The sequence below is a fragment of the Muscardinus avellanarius genome (assembly GCF_963383645.1).
Source record: "Muscardinus avellanarius genome assembly, chromosome: 7".
NCBI lineage: Eukaryota > Metazoa > Chordata > Mammalia > Rodentia > Gliridae > Muscardinus > Muscardinus avellanarius.
In genome coordinates this window covers 101,545,228-101,564,997 of record NC_137793.1, presented here as the reverse complement: position 1 = coordinate 101,564,997, position 19,770 = coordinate 101,545,228, and the positions used below count along the sequence as shown (strand labels likewise).

The following is a 19,770-nucleotide window of genomic DNA, read 5'->3' as shown; positions in this document are numbered from 1 at the left end:
TTTCACAGTGGCAAGGAAGCTAAAGGTGTAATTTAAAAGACCTTTTCTGCACATCTGTCATTCTAATACTTGGGAGGCTGAAACAGGAGGATCACAGGTTTGAAGACAAACTCAGGAACTTAGCAAGACTCTTAGCAAGTTAGTGATACCCTATTTTCAAAATAAAAAATAAAATAGGGCTGGGGATATAGCTTGGAGGTAGAATGTGCCTGGGTTCGATTACCTAGTGCCACAAAAAAAAGAAAACAAACAAACAAAAAGCTTTTTCCAAACATTGCTGGGCTAGGATAAATGTCAATATAAATTGAGAATGGTGCCACATACTTATAAACCCCAGTAAATAGAGACAGGAGGATCACAGGTTTGAGGACAGCCTCAGTAACTTAGCAAGGCCTTCAGCAACTTAGTGAGACCCTTTTTCAAAATAAAAAATAAATAAAATAGAACCGGGGATATAAATCAGAGGTAAAATGTCCCTGGGTTCAATCCCAGTAATACAAAACAATCAATATAGTTTTTATATGATAAAGGAAGCTAGAAAAATCCATGGTATGAATAATTTACCTGTATATAATTGAGAGTATATTTTCTGTGCTTATTAGAAATGAAAACACTAGAAAAGACATGTACATTTGATTTATTGGTATAAGTTTGGAAAAATTATACCCAAAGCTAACAGTATATAAGCTTCAAAACCACCTTTTCTAGGTTTAACTGAAAAGAGAGAGAAAGAAAAAAGAAAGAAAAGAAGGAAGGATAGAGAGGGAAAACAGGAAGGAAGGAAGGAGAGAAAGAAAAAAGAGAAAGAAGGAAGGAAAGAGAGAAAAAAGAAGAAAGGAAGAAAGAGAGAAAGAAAGGAAGGAATACCAGCACTTGACCATGTTAAAGTTGCTAGTTTGATACTTGAGTCAGAGTCTGCCAGAGTGATTTTACCATTTCAGAACAATTTGTTCACTTCACTTAGAAATTAGAACTGTGTTTTGGCCAATAAATCCAAATTTATTTTGTAGTAGTCATTTTTCTTAATGGAAGTGTTTTCCAGATGTTGCCTAAGTCTAGTCGCCTGGGCTGTCTTCCAACAAATGAGGAAAGTTTGATTTCATAGGTTGTCACTGTTGATTTTGTCTAACCTTTGGACTAATTGGTTCATCCCAATGTATTTGCACTGATATATAAGACTTCCAGGACACTGGAGAAATTCATCTATCCTCTTACCGGTAAGTGTCAAAAGTCAGCTTGCTCTGTGGAATTAAATGTGTTTTCATTTAAGATGTTTGAAAAAGATTTATAAGGATAGTAGTTGGAAAGTTTTGAGAAGGATCCTGTTTATGCAATACACCTGTTGGAAACCTATAAATTTATATTGAGAGTGAAGGAAAAGTTGGGATAATAACTATAATGTTTATTAGGTTAAATTTTACTGAAGCTGCTTATTTTGTTTTTCCAAGATAGGCTTTCAACCTTGCACGGTAAGTACATGCTGTATTTTGAGCAGAGGCGTTAAGCTAAGTCTGTTTTCTAGTTTGGAGGTTTCTAAAGTATTCCCGTGGTCAATAATATGACGGAGGCGACTTGTTGACTTGTTTTGCACAAGATGAAGTGTAGCGATCAGATGTTTTCTATACCATACAAGCTGCTTACTTTTAAAAGCCTTCCTTCCAGAACGGAATGGTTTTACTATTGAACGGCATTTTGAAAGTTACTAAGACATTCCCATAACCCACACATCATTCAGCGGGGAGTTTAAAGAGCACTGTCCTGACACTTTTTTCTTTCTTCCAGCAAGGGCACAGTCCCTGGGATCAACATGGAGTGGAAAGTCCTCCCCATCTGCCTGCTGCTCCCACTGTCTGTTTTCTTGATTCAACAAGTCTCATCTCAAGGTACCTTGACCAGCATAAGTACTCATGTTCAGCAACTATTGATAAACATTCAGTTTTGATTCAGGGGACAACAGGAAATAGATCTCTAAATGTTTCTATTTTCTTGAGTTTAATACTTAGTACAACCTAAAAGTTATGCAAAAAGAATACGGTATATTTATCAGTGTTTTGGAATTCTTGCCTTTTTTTCCTCTTGTGTGATGAAATCTTTCAAGGGGCTGTGAGTTTGGGGAGTTGTTGGGGTGGTGTTTTTGCAGTGCTAGGGATGGAATGCATGGCCTCACATGTATTATTATTATTATTATTATTATTATTATTATTGTTATCATTATTATTATTTAGGCAAGTGCTCTACCACTAAGCTACATCTCCATCCCCATTATTTTATTTGTGTAAAAATAATGTTGGTACTCATTATTCCTATGGTTTTCCCGAAAGTTTAAAAAATAGAAACAGTTGCATGACAAAACTCTACCTCACCAAAATGATTGAAAAGAGCCATATTTAAATGATATGATTTTGCATGTATTTTGGCTAATAAATTTAGTCTCATGACAAATACATTTTTGATAAATAAATTATTTTGGTGTGATATAAACATGGACGTTGCATCATGGTAAACACTGATAATGGCTCAAGGGGCACTTTATTAGTCCTAAGTGTTCTTTCTTTCTTACAAGGACTTTTCCTTTAGATATGGACTTATATAGATACAAATTTCATTTTGTCTTAGAATGTTAAATTATTTACAGTCCTCCTCAGAGTCAGTCCTGGATGGACAAGTGTTGTTATTCATTTTTTAGAAAATAGTAACATATATTTAACCCAATCACATTAGTGAAAGTCTCAACGATGAGCTTGAGATTGCTTAGTGGTAATAACATCCAACTTTAGATTTTTCCTTCTTATCCCCTTTGATATCTAAAATCCGAGAAGAAAAACCAAGACTCAGTCAGGTGTGGTAGCACAAGCCTATAATCCTAGTACTTGGGAGGTTGACACAGGAGGATCTCAGGTTTGAAGCCAGCCTCAGCAACTTGAGAGGCCCTCAGCAACTTAGTGAGACCTTGTTTTTCAAATAAATATAAAATAGGGCTGGGGGGGGGGGAATGTGGAGTGAGAATGCCTCTGGGTTCATTCTCAGAATAATACGGGACAGAATAAGAAGGAGGGGAGGGAAGAAGGAAGGAAGGAAGGAAGGAAGGAAGGAAGGAAGGAAGGAAGGAAGGAAAACCAAGACTCATGATTGTCATTGTGAACTTTTATTTCTCAAGTAGACATTTCTGGTAAAATAACTAAAATCCTTATTAAACCAGAACATGAAAGATAACTGCCTGTATAGACATAGTTGCAGAATCACTCAGATAATAACAGATGGGAAGACACAGAAAAGTAAATATAAATATTTAATTAGGAGTGATGACTCCTCTGGTGTCTCCAGCCCCTCCAGCTCTCTCATTACGGTATTGCAAGACTAAATACTAGTATGGTTCCTAAACCACCTTTTCTTCTGGAATACAATCGCTTGTTCACTGGAAGTTTTACTTTTTTTTTTTTTTAGATAAACGAAATAAAATCAGTGGTTTAAATCAATAGCAATAAAAATAAAGCAGACCTCTAATCTATGAAAATTACTTTTTCCTGTAAAGATAATTGATTTCTTATGTTAGTAATCTTCCAAGTGTAAAAGAATCTTTCAATGTTGTTTCGTCTGCTTCTCTTGCCTTCTCAACTTTTTCTCGTTCTTTCTTCTTTATATATAATATATGTATTTATATACATACACTATATATACATTCTTGTATGTATCGTGCACATATATGTGTATGCAGAAGTTATGAATGTTACCCTACTCTATTGTTTTATTTGCATATTAAGGCCTTAACTTTCCTGGATTCTCTTCTTTTGAGATTTTTTCAGTGCATTTCAACCTCATTCTATGGATGTAGGACATTGCACCTGCCAATCTGTATTTCAGAAATGGATTCCTTGGTGACATTCCTGCGGTTATCTCTTGAGGAGGCTTTTAATGCATTGTTTTCTGAATGGTTTTTAGAAATATGAGGACAATTGTGCCTTTGTTGTTGCTTTTTGCCAGAAGAACTCTGTTCATGATCTTTATATCCACGCCTAGATGCTATTTTAAGGATTCTCTGTTATCCTCACCCAAAGAAGAGAACACCTCGTACCGCCCATGCTGGCACAACCAGCTTGCTTTAAACTCCAGCAGACACGAGAGACTGGGCAGAAAACGCTTGGGCTCCAGAATCTTAAATGTCAGAGTTCAAATTCTGGATGCGCTGTTTTTAGGATGATCACATCATTTATTTTTCAGATCATGATATTTATAAGGGTTAAAGAGGTCAGGATAAATCATTAATAATTATTAATTGACCTATAACATATATTATAACTATTAACTAGCTGTATATCCTTGAGAAAGTTATTAAAATTCCTATGTCTTGATTTTTTTTTTTTTTTTTTTGGTGGTACTGGGGTTTCTGGAAGCCCTTCTACCTCCGGGCTACACTCCCAGACCTATTTTTACATTTTCATTTTTGGAAACAGGGTCTCCTAAGCCAGCGCGCGCGGCTGGCTTCGAACCTGCGCGATCCTCCTGTCTCTGCCTCCCAAGCGCGGGGATTACAAGCGTGCGCCACCACGCCTGGCTTGATTTTTTTTTTACATCAAATACATTTTTCTAAGCATTAGGGACATGTACACATGACTCAGTACTAGGCACAATAAAGGACAACTGGCCTTTACCACGGGAGCAGCATCACCAGCAGCTGTAGCTGTCAACCCCTCCCCCAGAAATATCACTCTTCAGGAGAAGCCATTACAGCGCCCAATTTCCTAAAGTGCATTTATCTCCCCAATCTAGCATAGGACGAAGTGATAAGATCAGGGTCACAGGAGATCGGGCCAATAATCAGCCAGGCCAGTCGCTGAGCATCATTTCCCACATACTCCAGTGATAAACTTCTCCCTCCCCAGTCAGCATCGTCGGTCCTCCTTAGTAGCCCTCCCCCTTTCTGAAAGTGGTTTGGCCATATTTACCTTAGTATTGTATAATTTTAGATTTATCAAGCTGTGCAGGGAGATGTGGGGAAGGGTATTCTAGAGATGCCACCTGCAACTGTGATTATAACTGTCAACACTACATGGAGTGCTGCCCTGACTTCAAGAAAGTCTGCACTGTAGGTAAGTCCTGAGCCGTCTCTGCTGTCTGTCTGTCGCGCCTCCCCTCGCGCCCCCTGCTAGTTAGAGCTTCTCTCCCTCTGTCTCACTTCCTTTGCTTGAACGCCTTTCCCTTCACTTGCATAAATGTCCTGCACTGTCCCGAAGAATGCTATCAAAGCTGGTGATTCCAGGAAACCCTGGAAAGATGGCACTTGTACGAAAATGATTGACGAGTGCCAAGTAAAATGCCTTTATTTTAAATAGAGACTTAATACCCTGGCTCAGGAGCCACTAACTAAATAGTAATGTATAATCATTTACTGACAACCAGAGGTGTAATTCCTTAGTGATGGGGCCTTTCAATAACTTCATCAAAAGCATCCATGGGCACGGAATGATCTTGCCTACCACGTATGTGTCTTTTTGGTTTTAACATGTTTCTAAATTACCTGGAAAGAGCACTTTAAAGATGAAGCACCGGTGACTAATGATGAGTTTCAGTGAAGACCCAAAGGGAGACAGGTGCAGTGGGGGGCACGCGTGTAATCCCAGCACTTGGGAAGCTGAGGCAGGAGGATCACAGGTTTGTGGCCAGCCTCAGCCATGCAGTGAGACCGTCTCTGGGGCCCGGAGGTAGAATGCTTCTGGGTTCAATCTCTAGTGCCCTCCCCGATGGGGAAATAAAACAACAACAAATAACCCAAAGGGTCTGAATTTTAAAATTATGAGTGATTATTCGCTTTTTACTTAAACATATTTTGGGCCATTTCACAGTTGATACAGGAACAGTATCAACAGTATTTTATTTATGAAAAGTATAATTGAACTGTTGTAAAAGTCTTATTTGCTTTAGGATTTGTATGTAAAGTTGGTAAATATATTGTACACTTTATGTGTCAGATCAAGTAATTATATTTTAGGTAGGCCTTGGCAACTCACTATACCTCTAACCGAGGCTTCTTTTTTATATACTTTCCTCGGTGCACCGTAGTCTCCCATCACAACGTAGGTCACGGCGATGGTGACATACATGTGCACGGCACTTGGCACTTGGCGAGCTCCCCGGCTCCCTCCCCACGCCCCCTTTCCCTGCAGGATATTGGCGTCGATGTTCTCACATATGCGCATAATGTCCAAGAAATGTCTCCTTCATCATTTCTGACTCTACCCTACCACCTCCCCTAGACCACCTCCCTAGCTCCACTGGATTTTCTTCTCATTACCTAAAATCTCTCTTGTATCCTGATTATTCCAAGGCTTCTTTGAAGCAAATAGGCTTCCTTTAACATAACCCACACCAGGGAATTAAGCTGAAACCTTTCAATTAAACGGTGCACCTTGCCCAGTTTGTCCTAATAAAGGTCTTTCCATCACAATTATTTTATTTTTTATGGTACTAGTGGTTGAACCTAAAAGCATAATACTTCTGAGCTAGACCCCCAGCCCTTCAGTTTTGAAACAGGGTCTCAATAGGTTGGTAAGAGTCTCACTAAGTTGCTGAGGCCGGCCTGGAACCTGCAATCCTTCTGTCTCAGCCTCCCAAGTACTGGAATTATAGGTGTGTGCCACCATACCTAGCCATAAGTTATTTTTAAGCCTGAACAGTGACCCATTTATATTTAGTCAGCTCTTTGGAATATATTGTTAAAAAATGAATAGTCAATGAATATAAACCTATTACAAAGCAACAGTCAGAAGAGAAGAGGATAAAAGAGTTTCAGATAGAGGGCCCTTCACTATTTAGACATTTCCCAATTTTCTACTGTTGTACAGATAATTAATGGAGGCAACTTTGGGGTGTCTCTTGCCACCTCGAAGGGCAAGGGACATTTCCTTAAGTTGCTATATTTCTTTCGGGACTCAGGCTGTCTCCTTTCGAAGCATCACCCGTGTCCTTTCTAGAGGATGCGGTGCACATTCCAAACAAAAAACGTTGTAAAGGCACCCTTGGAACGCTAACCAGCGATCGGATGACCACCCAAGCACGAGTATGGGTTCTTAACCAGTAACCCCTGTGTTTGTCTCGCTCTCGGGCAGAGCTTTCCTGTAAAGGCCGCTGCTTCGAGTCCTTTGCACGAGGGAGGGAGTGTGACTGTGACGCCCAGTGCAAGAAGTTCGGCAAGTGCTGCTCAGATTACGAGAGTTTCTGTGAGGAAGGTAAGTGTCCTGGTACCACTGAACGCTTCTCGGTATTGCCAGATCTGTGCACCCGCCTCAGCTCCGCTCATGATGTCTGACAGTGGCCCATTGTGGTCCTGATTTGACTGATGTATAAGCTACTTCACAATTACTTTGTTCTGCACGGATGGATTAAAGAAGAAAAACATCTTCCAATGGCAGCATCCCTGTTCTGGCTCCAAGAGTAGAGATGGCTGGATGAGTGTCAGAAAGGATAGGAGCTGAGTGTATATGCGTTTTCTTCAGACGCAGTAACTCAACACTCATCCACTCACTTGATGACTCTTTGTCTCACCCGTAATGGTAATGACTCCACCAAGCCAACTGTGCATTGGGCTTGAGTATATACCTAAGGATAAAACTGACACTTTCAGCTTCTCTGAACTAGGACATTTATGAATTAGCCTAAGTCACTAAATTTACAGGCAGATCTGCTATGTTGTTAAACGTCAATTACATGCTCCGTTCCATCCCTGCTGTCCCCTCTGTGTGTGGCAAAATCGATAAAAAGGGACAGTCTCATTTATTTCAAAACCTTCCACTTAAGCTGGGTGTGGTGGTACACGCTTGTCATCTCAGTACTTGGGAGGCTGAGACTTTAGGATTGAAGGTTCACGGACAGCCTCGGCAAGTAGTGAGACTCTCAACAACCTAGCGAGACTGTCTCAAAATAAAAATGAAATAGAGCTGGTGGGTGTAGCTCTGTGGCAGAGTGCCCCTAGGTTCAATTTTCAGCAACACACACATAAACCTACAGATATTTTTTAAAAAATTAAATACACTTAAATAGTAGAACGCTGTCCTTTACCAGATGTTTGTCTTTAAATTATATTTTGACAAAATAAGAATATTTGGGAGCCGGATGTGGTGGCGCATGCTTGTAATCCCAGCATTTGGGAGGCTGAGACAGGAGGATTGTGGTTCGCGCACAGCCTCAGCTACTGCTTAGTGAGGCCCTTTGCAACTCAGACCTTGTTTCAAAATAAAGAGTAAAATATAGGGCTGGGGATATAGCTTGGAGGTAGAATGGCCCTGGGTTCCATCCCCAGTACCACACGCACGCACACACGCACACACACACACACACACACACACACACACACACACATTTGGGGAGGCAACAATGAAAAGAAGCACTGCTTTTAGAATCTTATCATTTTATTTAAACAAGGTCATACCTCCTGCTTCTCTGCAACAGTGAAGAAAGAGTGGAAAATTGTTGATCAGCAGAGTTGAAGGATGTTTCTTAACTCCTCAGTATTTTCACTGGAAAGCCTTCCAAAAATAATGGAGACAACACCCTCATAATCAGGAACTCTGAGCTCAGCGTTCCTGCCGCGCTGAGAAAGCCCCTGATGGGAGATACAGGTTTACTCATTACCTTGATAATTATTTTGGCTTTGAGACAAAACAAAAGTAAAAACAAAACAAACCCAAGAATTTATTCTGGGCAGAGGATGGGTGGAGGGGAAGACGGTGAGAGAACGATGAAGAAAACATGTAACTCAAACAGTACCTCCGTGTGTGAAGTATAGGGTACTTGAGGTTTAGGTAGAACTCATGAGAGACAAAAACAAACAAACAAACAAACAAAAAAAACCAAAAACACAAATATCAGAAGCCAACGCAGGGCAACTTCATTGACAGAATTCTTGGAGATGTACATCGGGGTCCCCACTGAAATCGAGGGAGCCACTCCTGGCTTTGGCACTTTGTTTTAAAAAAAATAATGTTACCTTGAATCTCACCACTGTGTTTTTTCAGGATTGCTAGACATACTTGTTTGGGGCATCTATATATTTAAAGTCCTAACATTTCATAAACATTTCAGTCCAAGAGTCTCTGTGGGTGGTTGAGAAAACAGCCCAAGATCACTGACTAGTCCATGGTGGAACTGCTACTCCCGTTGGGATACTTGGCTTTTTTTTTTTTGTGGGAGGGGAAGGGGGGAGAGGTAAAGAGGTAAGTTGATGGAGAGGAGAGCCGCAGAGTTCTGAGATGTTTGGCGGCGGCAGCAGGACTTATCAACTCTTCTCTACCCAGAGTCCCCATTCTCTCTGCTTTCTCACCTTCTAGACGTGTCCCTTTCCTTTTCTTCTGGTTTCTGGTGTGGAAAAATACTGTATGTCTTCTCTTGTAGAAGTGAAAAGGTGTGGGTGCGGTTTAGGTTTTTTTTTTTTTGCGGGGGGATGAAAGATTAAGGAGATATGTACCAAATCATTGTTTATCTTCAGGAAGAAAAACACATTTTGAGGAAAAGCATAAGAAGATGTGAAATTTTGAGAATATTCACATAGAACTTTTATCATAAAAAAGGCAAATTGTGCCAGGTGTGGTGGTGCACGCTTGTAATCCCAGCACTTGAGAGACTGAGACAGGAGGATCGCAGATTGGCAGTCAGCTTCAGCTATTTAGTGAGGCCCTCTGCAACTTAGTGAGACCCTGGTTCAAAGTAAGTAGGAATGGGAATGTAGCTCAGAGGTAGAATGTCCCTGGGCTCAATCCCCAGTACTGAAAAAAAATTAAAAAAGGCAAATTGATATCATTTTATTTAAATGCGTATAAAATCAGAAAAAAATGATTATTATATTCCTCTTCTCAGGAGCATGAATATCCTTTCTTTTTCTTTTCTTTCTTTCTTTTTTTTTTTTTTTTTTTTGCGGAACTAGAGATGGAACCCAGGGGCATTCTACCTTCAAGCTACACCCCCAGCCCTATTTTTTGTTTTTTAGTTTGAAACAGGGTCTTACTAAATTGCGGAGGGCCTAAGTGGTAGCTAAGGCTGGCCGCAAACTGGGATCCTCCTGTCTCAGCCTCCCAAATGCTGGGATTACAAGCGTGCACCACCACGCTGGGCCCTATGAATTGTCCTTTCGTCCACATGAAGTATTTTTATAATCACAGAAGGGTGGCACATGGATGAAGCTCATAGAAGTAAGTTTTTTTTTTTTTTAAGGTAGACAAACACCTTCAGAAATCTTGAATAAACATCTCTGTTTGCAGATGAGAAAAGCTCACAAGGGGTTAGCCTCTTTGCCCAGGCTCATAATAGGAGCAACTTGCCTAGAATTGGAGTTGAGGTCTTCTGATTCCCGAGAATTTGCTTCCTGTTGTCATGCTACAATTTGAGAACCAGTATTTTATAGCAATGCACTCTCAGAATTGATTGATTTGGGCTGATTGTGCCGGCTTTGAACAGCATCTACCCTTGAAGCCCGAATTGTCTGTGTTCTCCGTGTTAGCAGTGCTTGTGAATGTAAACCAGATGTTAACCCTCCTGTCTTGCTTGGCCTCAGTGCATAACCCCACATCACCACCGCCTGCAAAGACGGCACCTCCGCCTCCAGGAGCATCTCAAACCATCAAATCAACCACCAAACGTTCACCCAAAACACCAAAAAAGAAGACTAAGAAAGTTATAGAATCAGAGGAAATAACAGAAGGTAGGAAGATGACAGAGGTAACTACAGGAGATTTCTTCGATGAAATAACCTGTAGTAGACAACTTAGAGATGATCAGAGGGTAACTCTGAGTCATGAAAGGCTCAGAATCTTTTTTGTTTACTTGCTTTAAATTGACAGTTAAGCCAAAGTATCAGCCTTTAGGTCCTCTATAGACTATTGATCAAACCCAGCATGGGTGTAGATAAAAGTGAACAGAAGGGACAGATCTTACTGTGAAGAGTAAAAACAAAACCACCCATCATTTTCCTTGGAGATTAATTAGCTTCTGTGAGAAATTTGGGCATATGGGGGAAAGTTGGAAGAAAGTTGTATTTCTAGATGAGCTCAGGTGCCTTGCTTTATCTGGAAAATTAAAAAGGCAGCTGATCATAGTATTGATAAAAGCAAAACCCAGACACTTGTAGATCAGTTGTCAGCAGTTTGTACTATGTATTTGAACTGGTGGTTCAATTTTGTTTTGTTTTGTTTTAAAACAGTTGGTGTGATCACACTTTTTATTTGATTTATAGAACATTCTGTTTCTGAAAATCAAGAGTCCTCCTCCTCCTCTTCCTCTTCCTCTTCAACTATTCGGAAAATCAAGTCTTCTAAAAATTCAGCTGCTAATAGAGAATTACAGAAGAATCCCAAAGGTTTGCGCATTGATAAAGATCAAAGACTGTATCAATGCCGTAGTAATGATGGTTTTTTTTTTTTTAAAGTAATGCGTGTTGGAATGATTTGAAGACATTTCAACACGGGGAGGGGGACGGTAACATAACTTTATAAAAAGCATTTTAGAAAGTACCAAAATGAATACTTCCTATAGGAAACTAGCGCCGAGTGGCCAAGAAGAGAGCTGAAGAAGACACTGTCGTGGCGAATGCGCAGCTGCCCAGATCCCTGCCCATCTGACCATTATGCTTCTTTCTCTTCCTCTAGCTTCCTTGTGTTTTCACTTTTCCCTTCCCCAGCTTTATTTTATTTAAAATAACATACCGCTTTGTGTTGGACAAATCCTAATCCCTTACCCTCTTATAAACCTCGACAGAAAGGCAATTCCATTACCCACATTCTACACATCCTCCTTTTCAAATTATTTATTATATCTGGCTGATCTTTCTCTAGTAGAGAATATGCTACACAACAGTCTATTGGTTCCTGAAAAGCGATTCCTTCTGTTTTATTCCTATTTCCTGACATTTTAAAATGAAACTCCTCTTTCTCTAGGAAATCCTAGATTTTGAAGACCTCTCCTTCCCAGGTGGTTGTGGTTTCCTCTGAAGCAGTCTCTCTAGCCAGATATTCCCCGTCTGAGTCAGAACTCGGGGACTCTTGCACACCCCAGGATTGCAATACACGTTTGCTAAATGGAATGGGTCTCAGTGAAGTCCCTTGGGCTTTGTCGTTCACTGGGCGATCTTGCTTGTCAAGTACAGTCTTTTTTGCTGCTGCCCAGGAATCCTAATTTGAAATGCCCCCTGGGAATCAAGTTTAGCTGAGCAGAGAAAAGAGAGCAGCTACTATCTCACAGGAGGGAATAGGGCTCAGCAGAAACCCTTGGAAAGACGGGCAGATTCCAGGGAGGTGTCCATGGAGTAATCGGTGTCTGGGGCAATCGGTGTGGTGAAAGTAGAAGCTGTGGGAACTGTTTCTAAAAGAAAGGGCCGCACTTGCAGCGAGGAGAAAGGGTGCAGAACATCAGCATGGAGAGGGAGGAGAGCTGTGATCACGTTGGGGGCTTCAAAGTTGCCACTGGCGTATTAACTGTGGAGGGGGTAGTGCTTTTTATCTCTGATTTCATTCACTCCCTAAAACAGCCCCCAAATGTAGGCTGAGTCTTTACCGTTTTACAGTAAATCAATGGGCATATTGAAGCTTAGCAATCTGCCTGGAGACACGCAGCTAGTCAGGGAGGATGATGGGATCTTTATGTCACTCTTAAAGGGGAAAACACTATTCACGAATAACAAGATGCGTATCTATCTTTTCTCTCTAGCAAAAGATAAGAATCCCCCCCCTAAAAAGAAGCCTCCCCCAGAAGCACCTGTGGAAGATGACGCCGGAAGTGGACAGGACAACAGCGAGCCCAAGGCCACCCCAGCTCCCGACAGCCCTACCACCCAGAGCAGTAAAGTCACCGCACCTCCCAAGACCACCGCAAAACCAGAAACTCCTAAACCCACTCCCCCCCCTAAACCTGACATATCCAAAGAGACAGCCTCAAAGGACAATAAAGAGACAACAGTTGAAACTAAAGAGACTAGTGTAACAAAAAAGGAGTCTTCCTCTAGTGCAAAAGAGAAGACTACTTCAGCAAAGGAGATTCGAAGCGCAGAGAAGACGTCTGCTAAAGAGTCTGAAGTTCCTACCAAACCTACTCCCGAAGCTGAAACCACCAAGGAACCTGCTCTGACGACCCCCAAGGAGCCTGCACCCACTACCACCAAGAAGCCAGCTCCCACGACCCCCACGAAGCCTGCACCTACCACCACCAAGAAACCAGAGCCCACCACTCCCAAAGAGCCAGTACCTACCACCACCAAGGAGCCAGCTCCTACTACCACCGTGAAGCCTGCACCTACTACCACCAAGGAACCAGCACCCATGACCCCTAAGGAACCTGAACCCACAACTCCCAAGGAACCTGAACCCACCACCCCCAAAGAACCTGAACCCACGACCCCCAAGGAGCCTGAGCCCACCACCCCCAAGGAGCCTGAGCCCACCACCCCCAAGGAACCTGAACCCACCACCCCCAAGGAGCCTGAGCCCACCACCCCCAAGGAACCTGAACCCACCACCCCCAAGGAGCCTGAGCCCACGACCCCCAAGGAACCTGAACCCACCACCCCCAAGGAACCTGAACCCACCACCCCCAAGGAACCTGAACCCACCACCCCCAAGGAACCTGAGCCCACCACCCCCAAAGAACCTGAACCCACCACCCCCAAGAAACCTGAACCCACACCCCCCAAGGAACCTGAGCCCACGACCCCCAAGGAACCTGAACCCACCACCACCAAGGAACCTGAGCCCACCACCCCCAAGGAACCTGAGCCCACAACCCCCAAGGAACCTGAACCTACCACCCCCAAGGAGCCGGAACCCACCACTCCCAAGAAGCCTGAGCCCACCACCCCCAAGGAACCTGAACCCACCACCCCCAAGGAGCCTGAGCCCACCACCCCCAAGGAGCCTGAGCCCACCACCCCCAAGAAGCCTGAACCTACCACCCCTAAGGAACCAATTCCCACTACCCCCAAGGAGTCTGCTCCCACCACTCCAATAAAGCCTGCTCCAACTACTCCTAAGACACCAGCTGAGCCTCCCACCACCCCCCAAAACCCCGCTGAAGCAACTCCTGAGTTTCCTGCAGAACCCACACCAAAGGCTCCCGACAGCAGCCCCAAGGAGCCCGCTGTAACAACTAAGACTCCTGAAGTGACCAAACCCGAAATAACTACAGTGAAAGACGAAGCAAAAGAAAAAGACATACCTACTACCCCCGAAACTACAACTGCTGCACCCAAGGTTACAACAACCGCCGCAGAAGAGAAAACTCCTGGATCCAAAACAACCACAGCGCAAGCTGCTACATCACTCAAAGTCACTACTCTTAAAGCAACAACTGTGGCACTCAAAGTAACTACAACAAAAAAGCCTACAACCGCAGAGCCAACAGATGAGCCCGAGGACCCAGCTACTGACGCCAAAGCAACAACTCCCAAACCCCAGAAGCCAACCAAAGCACCCAAAAAGCCCACTTCTACCAAAAAGCCCCCCAAAGCACCCAAAAAGCCAAACACACCCAAAGTGAAGAAACCAAAGACCACACCAACCCCTGCCAAGACGACTACAACGCCTGAACCGACCCCCGCCTCTTCAGCAGAAGCCGCGCTGCAAACTACCATGGGCCCTAACCAAAGTCCAGGTTCAGAAACAGTCGAGGCCAAGCCACAGGACGAAGATGCAGATGGTGCTGAAATGGAAATCTCTCCCATGATCCCCAGGCCCCCCGGGTTAACTCCTATAGTTATTTCAGGAATGGATCACTTGGTGAGAGGACCAAGTCAAGGCATGAGCACCAACACCATGATTTCAGGTAATAAGTTACTTTCATTTTCAAATAAGTAATGTCCTTTTATATCTGTTTACCGGGATGCCCTGACAGTATCACTCTACAGAATCAATAATCTACACCAACCTTGTTAAACTTGCAGTTTTACAGCTTCCCTATAGGTGAGCAGCAGAAATGGGCGTAAACCTATTTAGTCTTTAGAAAATCAAGTAATAACCTAGAGTTAGGAATTCAGTGCATTTACCTGTGAGCAGAGATGGTATGTACAATGTCAACATTTAGTTGGGCGTTTGCCCTTAAAAGAGAGTATAGTGCAATACAAAATTTTGTATTTTTTCTATTTCCAAACCAACCCAAAGTACAATCAATGAAAACAATACTTCAAACATTAACAAGGACCTTTTTTACATGAAGATCAAGATAAGTCGGCCCATTCCAACCCATAATTTATTTTAAAATAAATTGTATGGTATTACCTATAGGTAAGATGACATTGTAAAATACATCACTTTTTCTTATAGGTATTTAGAAAAATGTAAATACCTCAAACTATACTGAAGACTTGAAAGGGTAGCCAGAAAACAATTCTGTGAGTGGAGTTGAAAAGAACATACTTTTCTTGCTCTATTTAATATTAATTGTTTGCTAATGTTTTAGATGAAACCAATTTATGCAACGGGAAGCCAGTGGATGGACTGACTACTCTGCGCAACGGGACATTAGTTGCATTTCGAGGTGAGCTATGTACACACTTGTTTCCTCGCACTATTTTGTTTCGTTCCTTATAAGAACCAACATCATGGGGGAGTGCTACTTCTGGCTGGTGAATCTTCCTCACACAATGAAAACCTGAGATCTGTACCCAAATTTTGGATGAACAAATTCACAAACAGTAAAAGGTCTTGAACTGATACTGCGGTCTTTTCTATTGTTAGAATTTAAATAGTAGTTTAAATGTCAACTTTATATAGAATGAAATGACACCAAGATTTGTTTCCCTGATCTTTGAAAATAACATCTCAGCCGGGCGTGGTGGTGCACGCTTGTCCTTCCAGCATTTGGGAGGCTGAGACCGGAGGATTGTGGTTTGCGGACAGCCTCAGCTACTTAGTGAGGCCCTCTGCAACTCAGACCCGGTTTCAAAATAAAGAATAAAAAATAGGGCAGGGGGTGTAGCTCGGAGGTCGAATGCCCCTGGGTTCCATCCCCAGACCCGCAAAAAAAAAAAAAAAAAAGAAAAACTCAATTGTGAAGAGTAACAATACTAATTATTTCATGTTAATTCTCTGCTAGCCCAATGTTCTTAAATCGTATTTAAGAACTTGAGAATTATCGCCAGGCTTGGTGGTGCATGTTTGTAATCCCAGCGCTTGGGAGGCTGAGACAGGAGGATCACACAGGTTTGAAGCCAGCCTCAGCTACTTAGTGAGGCTCTCAGCAATTTAGTGAGACCCTGTTTCCAAATAAAGTATAAAATAGGTCTGGGAGTAGAGTCCAGAGGTAGAAAAGCCCCTGGGTTCCACCCTCAGTACCACCAAAAAAAAAAAAAAAAAAAAAAAAAAAAAAAAAAAAAAAAAAAACAACAACTTGATAATTATCTACTTGGAAATATATATCCAAACTGCCTTTTCAATGTTAATCATTAGAGTTCTTTGGTTTCTTTGGGGACGGGTTTTAATATCCAGCTTGTAAGATGACACGTCTCTTTATGTTTTAGGTCATTATTTCTGGATGCTAAATCCATTCACTCCACCATCACCACCTCGCAGAATTACTGAAGTCTGGGGTATTCCATCTCCTATTGACACTGTTTTTACTAGATGCAACTGTGAAGGAAAAACTTTCTTCTTTAAGGTAACAAAAATATTGCTATGAGAGAAATCAGCAAATAGTCAACTCTAATTTATTTATTTATTTTTGTTCTACTGAGTATAGAGCCCAGGGGCATTCTACCTGAGCTACACTCTCAGCCCTATTTTTAATTCTTTATCTTGGAACAGGGTCTCACTGAGTTGCAGAGGGCCTAAGTAGCCGAGGCTGTCCGAGAACTATGATCCACTGGTCTCAGCCTCCCAAATGCTGGGATTACAAGCGTGTGCCTGCAACTCTAATTACAATATAATTTTAACTTCTAATTCAGAAGTGTGCCCACTTTTTAATGAACGGTTGTATAATGAACACAGCTTGATACTATTAATGGTCTACTTATTCAAATATTTCAGTCAAAAGTTTCTCCCTATACTTAAATCTAAGAGTTTCTAATCTTTTTTTCTAAAGCATTTAAACATAATTTTATCTTTTAAATCACCAGGATTCTCAGTACTGGCGTTTCACCAATGATATAAAAGACCCAGGCTATCCTAAACAAATTGTAAAAGGATTTGGAGGACTAAATGGAAAAATTGTGGCAGCTCTTTCAATAGCTAAATACAAGAACAGGCCGGAGTCGGTGTATTTTTTCAAGAGAGGTATGTTTTGCATAATTTACATAATCACAATTTTTTTTTTTTTTTTTGGCAGTACTGGGGATGGAACCCAGGGGCATTCTACCTCCAAGCTAAACCCCCGGCCCTATTTCTTATTCTTTATTTTGGAAGAGGGTCTCACTGAGTTGGGGAGGGCCTACCTAAGTAGCTGAGGCTGTCCGTGAACCGCGATCCTCCCGTCTCAGCCTCCCAAATGCCTGGTTCACAAAACTTCTTACACACTGATTTTTATTCGGTATTTTCATTTATTACTGTGTTAAGAGTCAAAAGATATCTTTAATGGCAGAAATAAAATATTTCATTAAACAAAAGTAGGTGACTTCCTTCATTTTTTCTTTCCCATCTTTTCTGAATGGACTAACATCATTTTTCATATCCCATGTGTTTTTCTAATATATATCAGGTGGCACTATTCAGCAGTATACTTATAAGCAGGAACCTGTCAAAAAGTGCACTGGAAGAAGGCCTGCTATAAATTACTCGGTGTACGGAGAGACAGCCCAGGTCAGAAGACGTCGCTTTGAACGGGCTATAGTGCCTTATCAAACACACACCATCAGAATTCACTATTCACCTATCAGAGTTGCTTATCAAGACAAAGGTAATATTTTAACTGTTAAAGATTCTTACACATGAGACACATAAATGGTACTTGTATATAGAGTAAGGCCTACTAAACATAAACGCTGGCCAAATTGCCCTGATGATTTAAGCTTATTGATGCAACACACCTGCTTGCCTTCAGGAATAAATAACCAAAGACCAATTCTTTCTTTTTCCTTGTGGGGAAGGAAAGCAGACAATTTCAGTTTATTTGTAGTAAATAAATGTATTAAGTAAGTACCTCTTACAAAGAGCACTCCGCACAAATCTGTAACCCTCAAGACAATTTTAAAAGGTGGCTAGTTGTGCCCATCAGAGAGCAAATACTGAGGCGCTGAGATTAACTCAACCAAGGAGCAGAGCCCTCAGTGAACACTGAGACGGAAACCTCTGCTAACTTTCATTTACAATGTCACCTACAGGTTTCCTGCACAATGAAGTTAAAGTGAATACACTGTGGAGAGGATTCCCAAATGTGGTCACCTCAGCTATCACACTGCCCAACAGCAGAAAACCCGACGGCTACGACTACTACGCCTTTTCTAAGGGTGAGTCATTACATCACATCTTCACAGCTGCCCACGCTGATTTCTCTCATGTAATTAAAATGAAAACACCAAGGGTGCAATGGCGACTGACGGTAAGAAGTTCAACTATAGCATCTTTAATGTGAGGCAGGTAGAGCTTTCTGCTTTCATTTTAATTAAACTGGGTGGGATTACAATTTAAGTCTACTCTTTTATGAGCTACGATAAAGCATCCACTGATTTGGATTTAAGTGGTACCAAAAAGTTTTTACTTCTATCATTTGTGGGATTTAACAAATGTCATATGCATCATTATACAATCTATAAAATCAGAAGGGCATTACTGCCAAACTAATTTTCTTTCTTTTTTCTTTTTTTTTCTTTTTTTGGTGGTACTGGGAATAGAACCCAGGGTCATTCTACTTCCGAACTACACCCACTCCCAGCCCTATTTCTTATCCTTTATTTTGAAACAGGGTCTCACTGGATTGAGAAGGGCCTCACTAAGTAGTGGCTGAGACTGTCCACGAGCCATGGTCCTCCTGTCTCAGCCTCCCAAATGCTGGGATACAAGTGTGCGCCACCATGCCTGGCTCAAGCTAATTTTATTACATTGTATGAACCAGGACACTTTTTTGAAAAGTCCAGAAATTTAATTTGTTCTGCTTTTGATTCTGTATGACATTAGAAGGTATTTTTAAAAAGGATGAAGCCTAAGTGAATGATTTTTCAAAATAACTCAGTTGGTTCTTAAGTGCTTATGCCAAAAGGAGCTGAACCCTAAACTGACCAATAAAATATTTCTGATATTAAATAATACCTTTTTTTTTCTTTTTGAGGTACTGGGAATAGAACCCAGGGGGGCATTCTACCTCTGAGCTGCACCCCCAGCCCTATTTTTGATTTTTTATTTTGGAACAAGGTCTTACTGAGTCGCGAAGTGCCTCATTAAGTAGCTAAGGCTGCCTGTGAATCATGATCCTACGGTCTCAACCTCCCGAATGCTGGGATTACAAGCATGCTGTCCGACAATACTATACTATCTTTGATTAATGCACACATACAATTTTTGTGTTCCAGCATTTTTCCTTTTTAATTAAAAAATGGTTTCTCTTCCATGTAGATCAATACTATAACATTGACGTGCCAAGCAGAACAGCAAGAGCTGTCACTACGCGTTCTGGGCAGACCCTCTCCAAAGTCTGGTACAACTGCCCTTAGACGTGATGGGCCAAAGAAGAGTCATCTAATTAAAGCGAAGGAAAGAATGATGCATTTTGACACTGAAATACATTTTATTAATAAAGAACGTTGAAATGAGCAAACCAATTTAAATATAAAACTTTTTAAACTCAACAATCATTACACTAAAACAGATCTGACAA

The 19,770-nt window shown here is 41.6% G+C and overlaps 1 protein-coding gene across 1 annotated transcript; it reads left to right on the top strand.

Annotated features, from left to right (window-relative positions):
- Positions 1 to 1,807: 1,807 nt before the first annotated feature.
- On the top strand, positions 1,808 to 19,606 carry PRG4 (proteoglycan 4; the record flags this gene model as incomplete). The annotated part of the gene is made up of 12 exons (XM_080698750.1): positions 1,808 to 1,883; positions 4,965 to 5,087; positions 7,104 to 7,223; positions 10,541 to 10,687; positions 11,219 to 11,341; positions 12,688 to 14,793; positions 15,427 to 15,504; positions 16,487 to 16,623; positions 17,081 to 17,237; positions 17,659 to 17,856; positions 18,281 to 18,406; positions 19,509 to 19,606. The coding sequence occupies 12 exons, from the start codon at positions 1,808 to 1,810 to the stop codon at positions 19,604 to 19,606; spliced, it is 3,489 nt and encodes a 1,162-aa protein (XP_080554876.1).
- Positions 19,607 to 19,770: the final 164 nt, after the last annotated feature.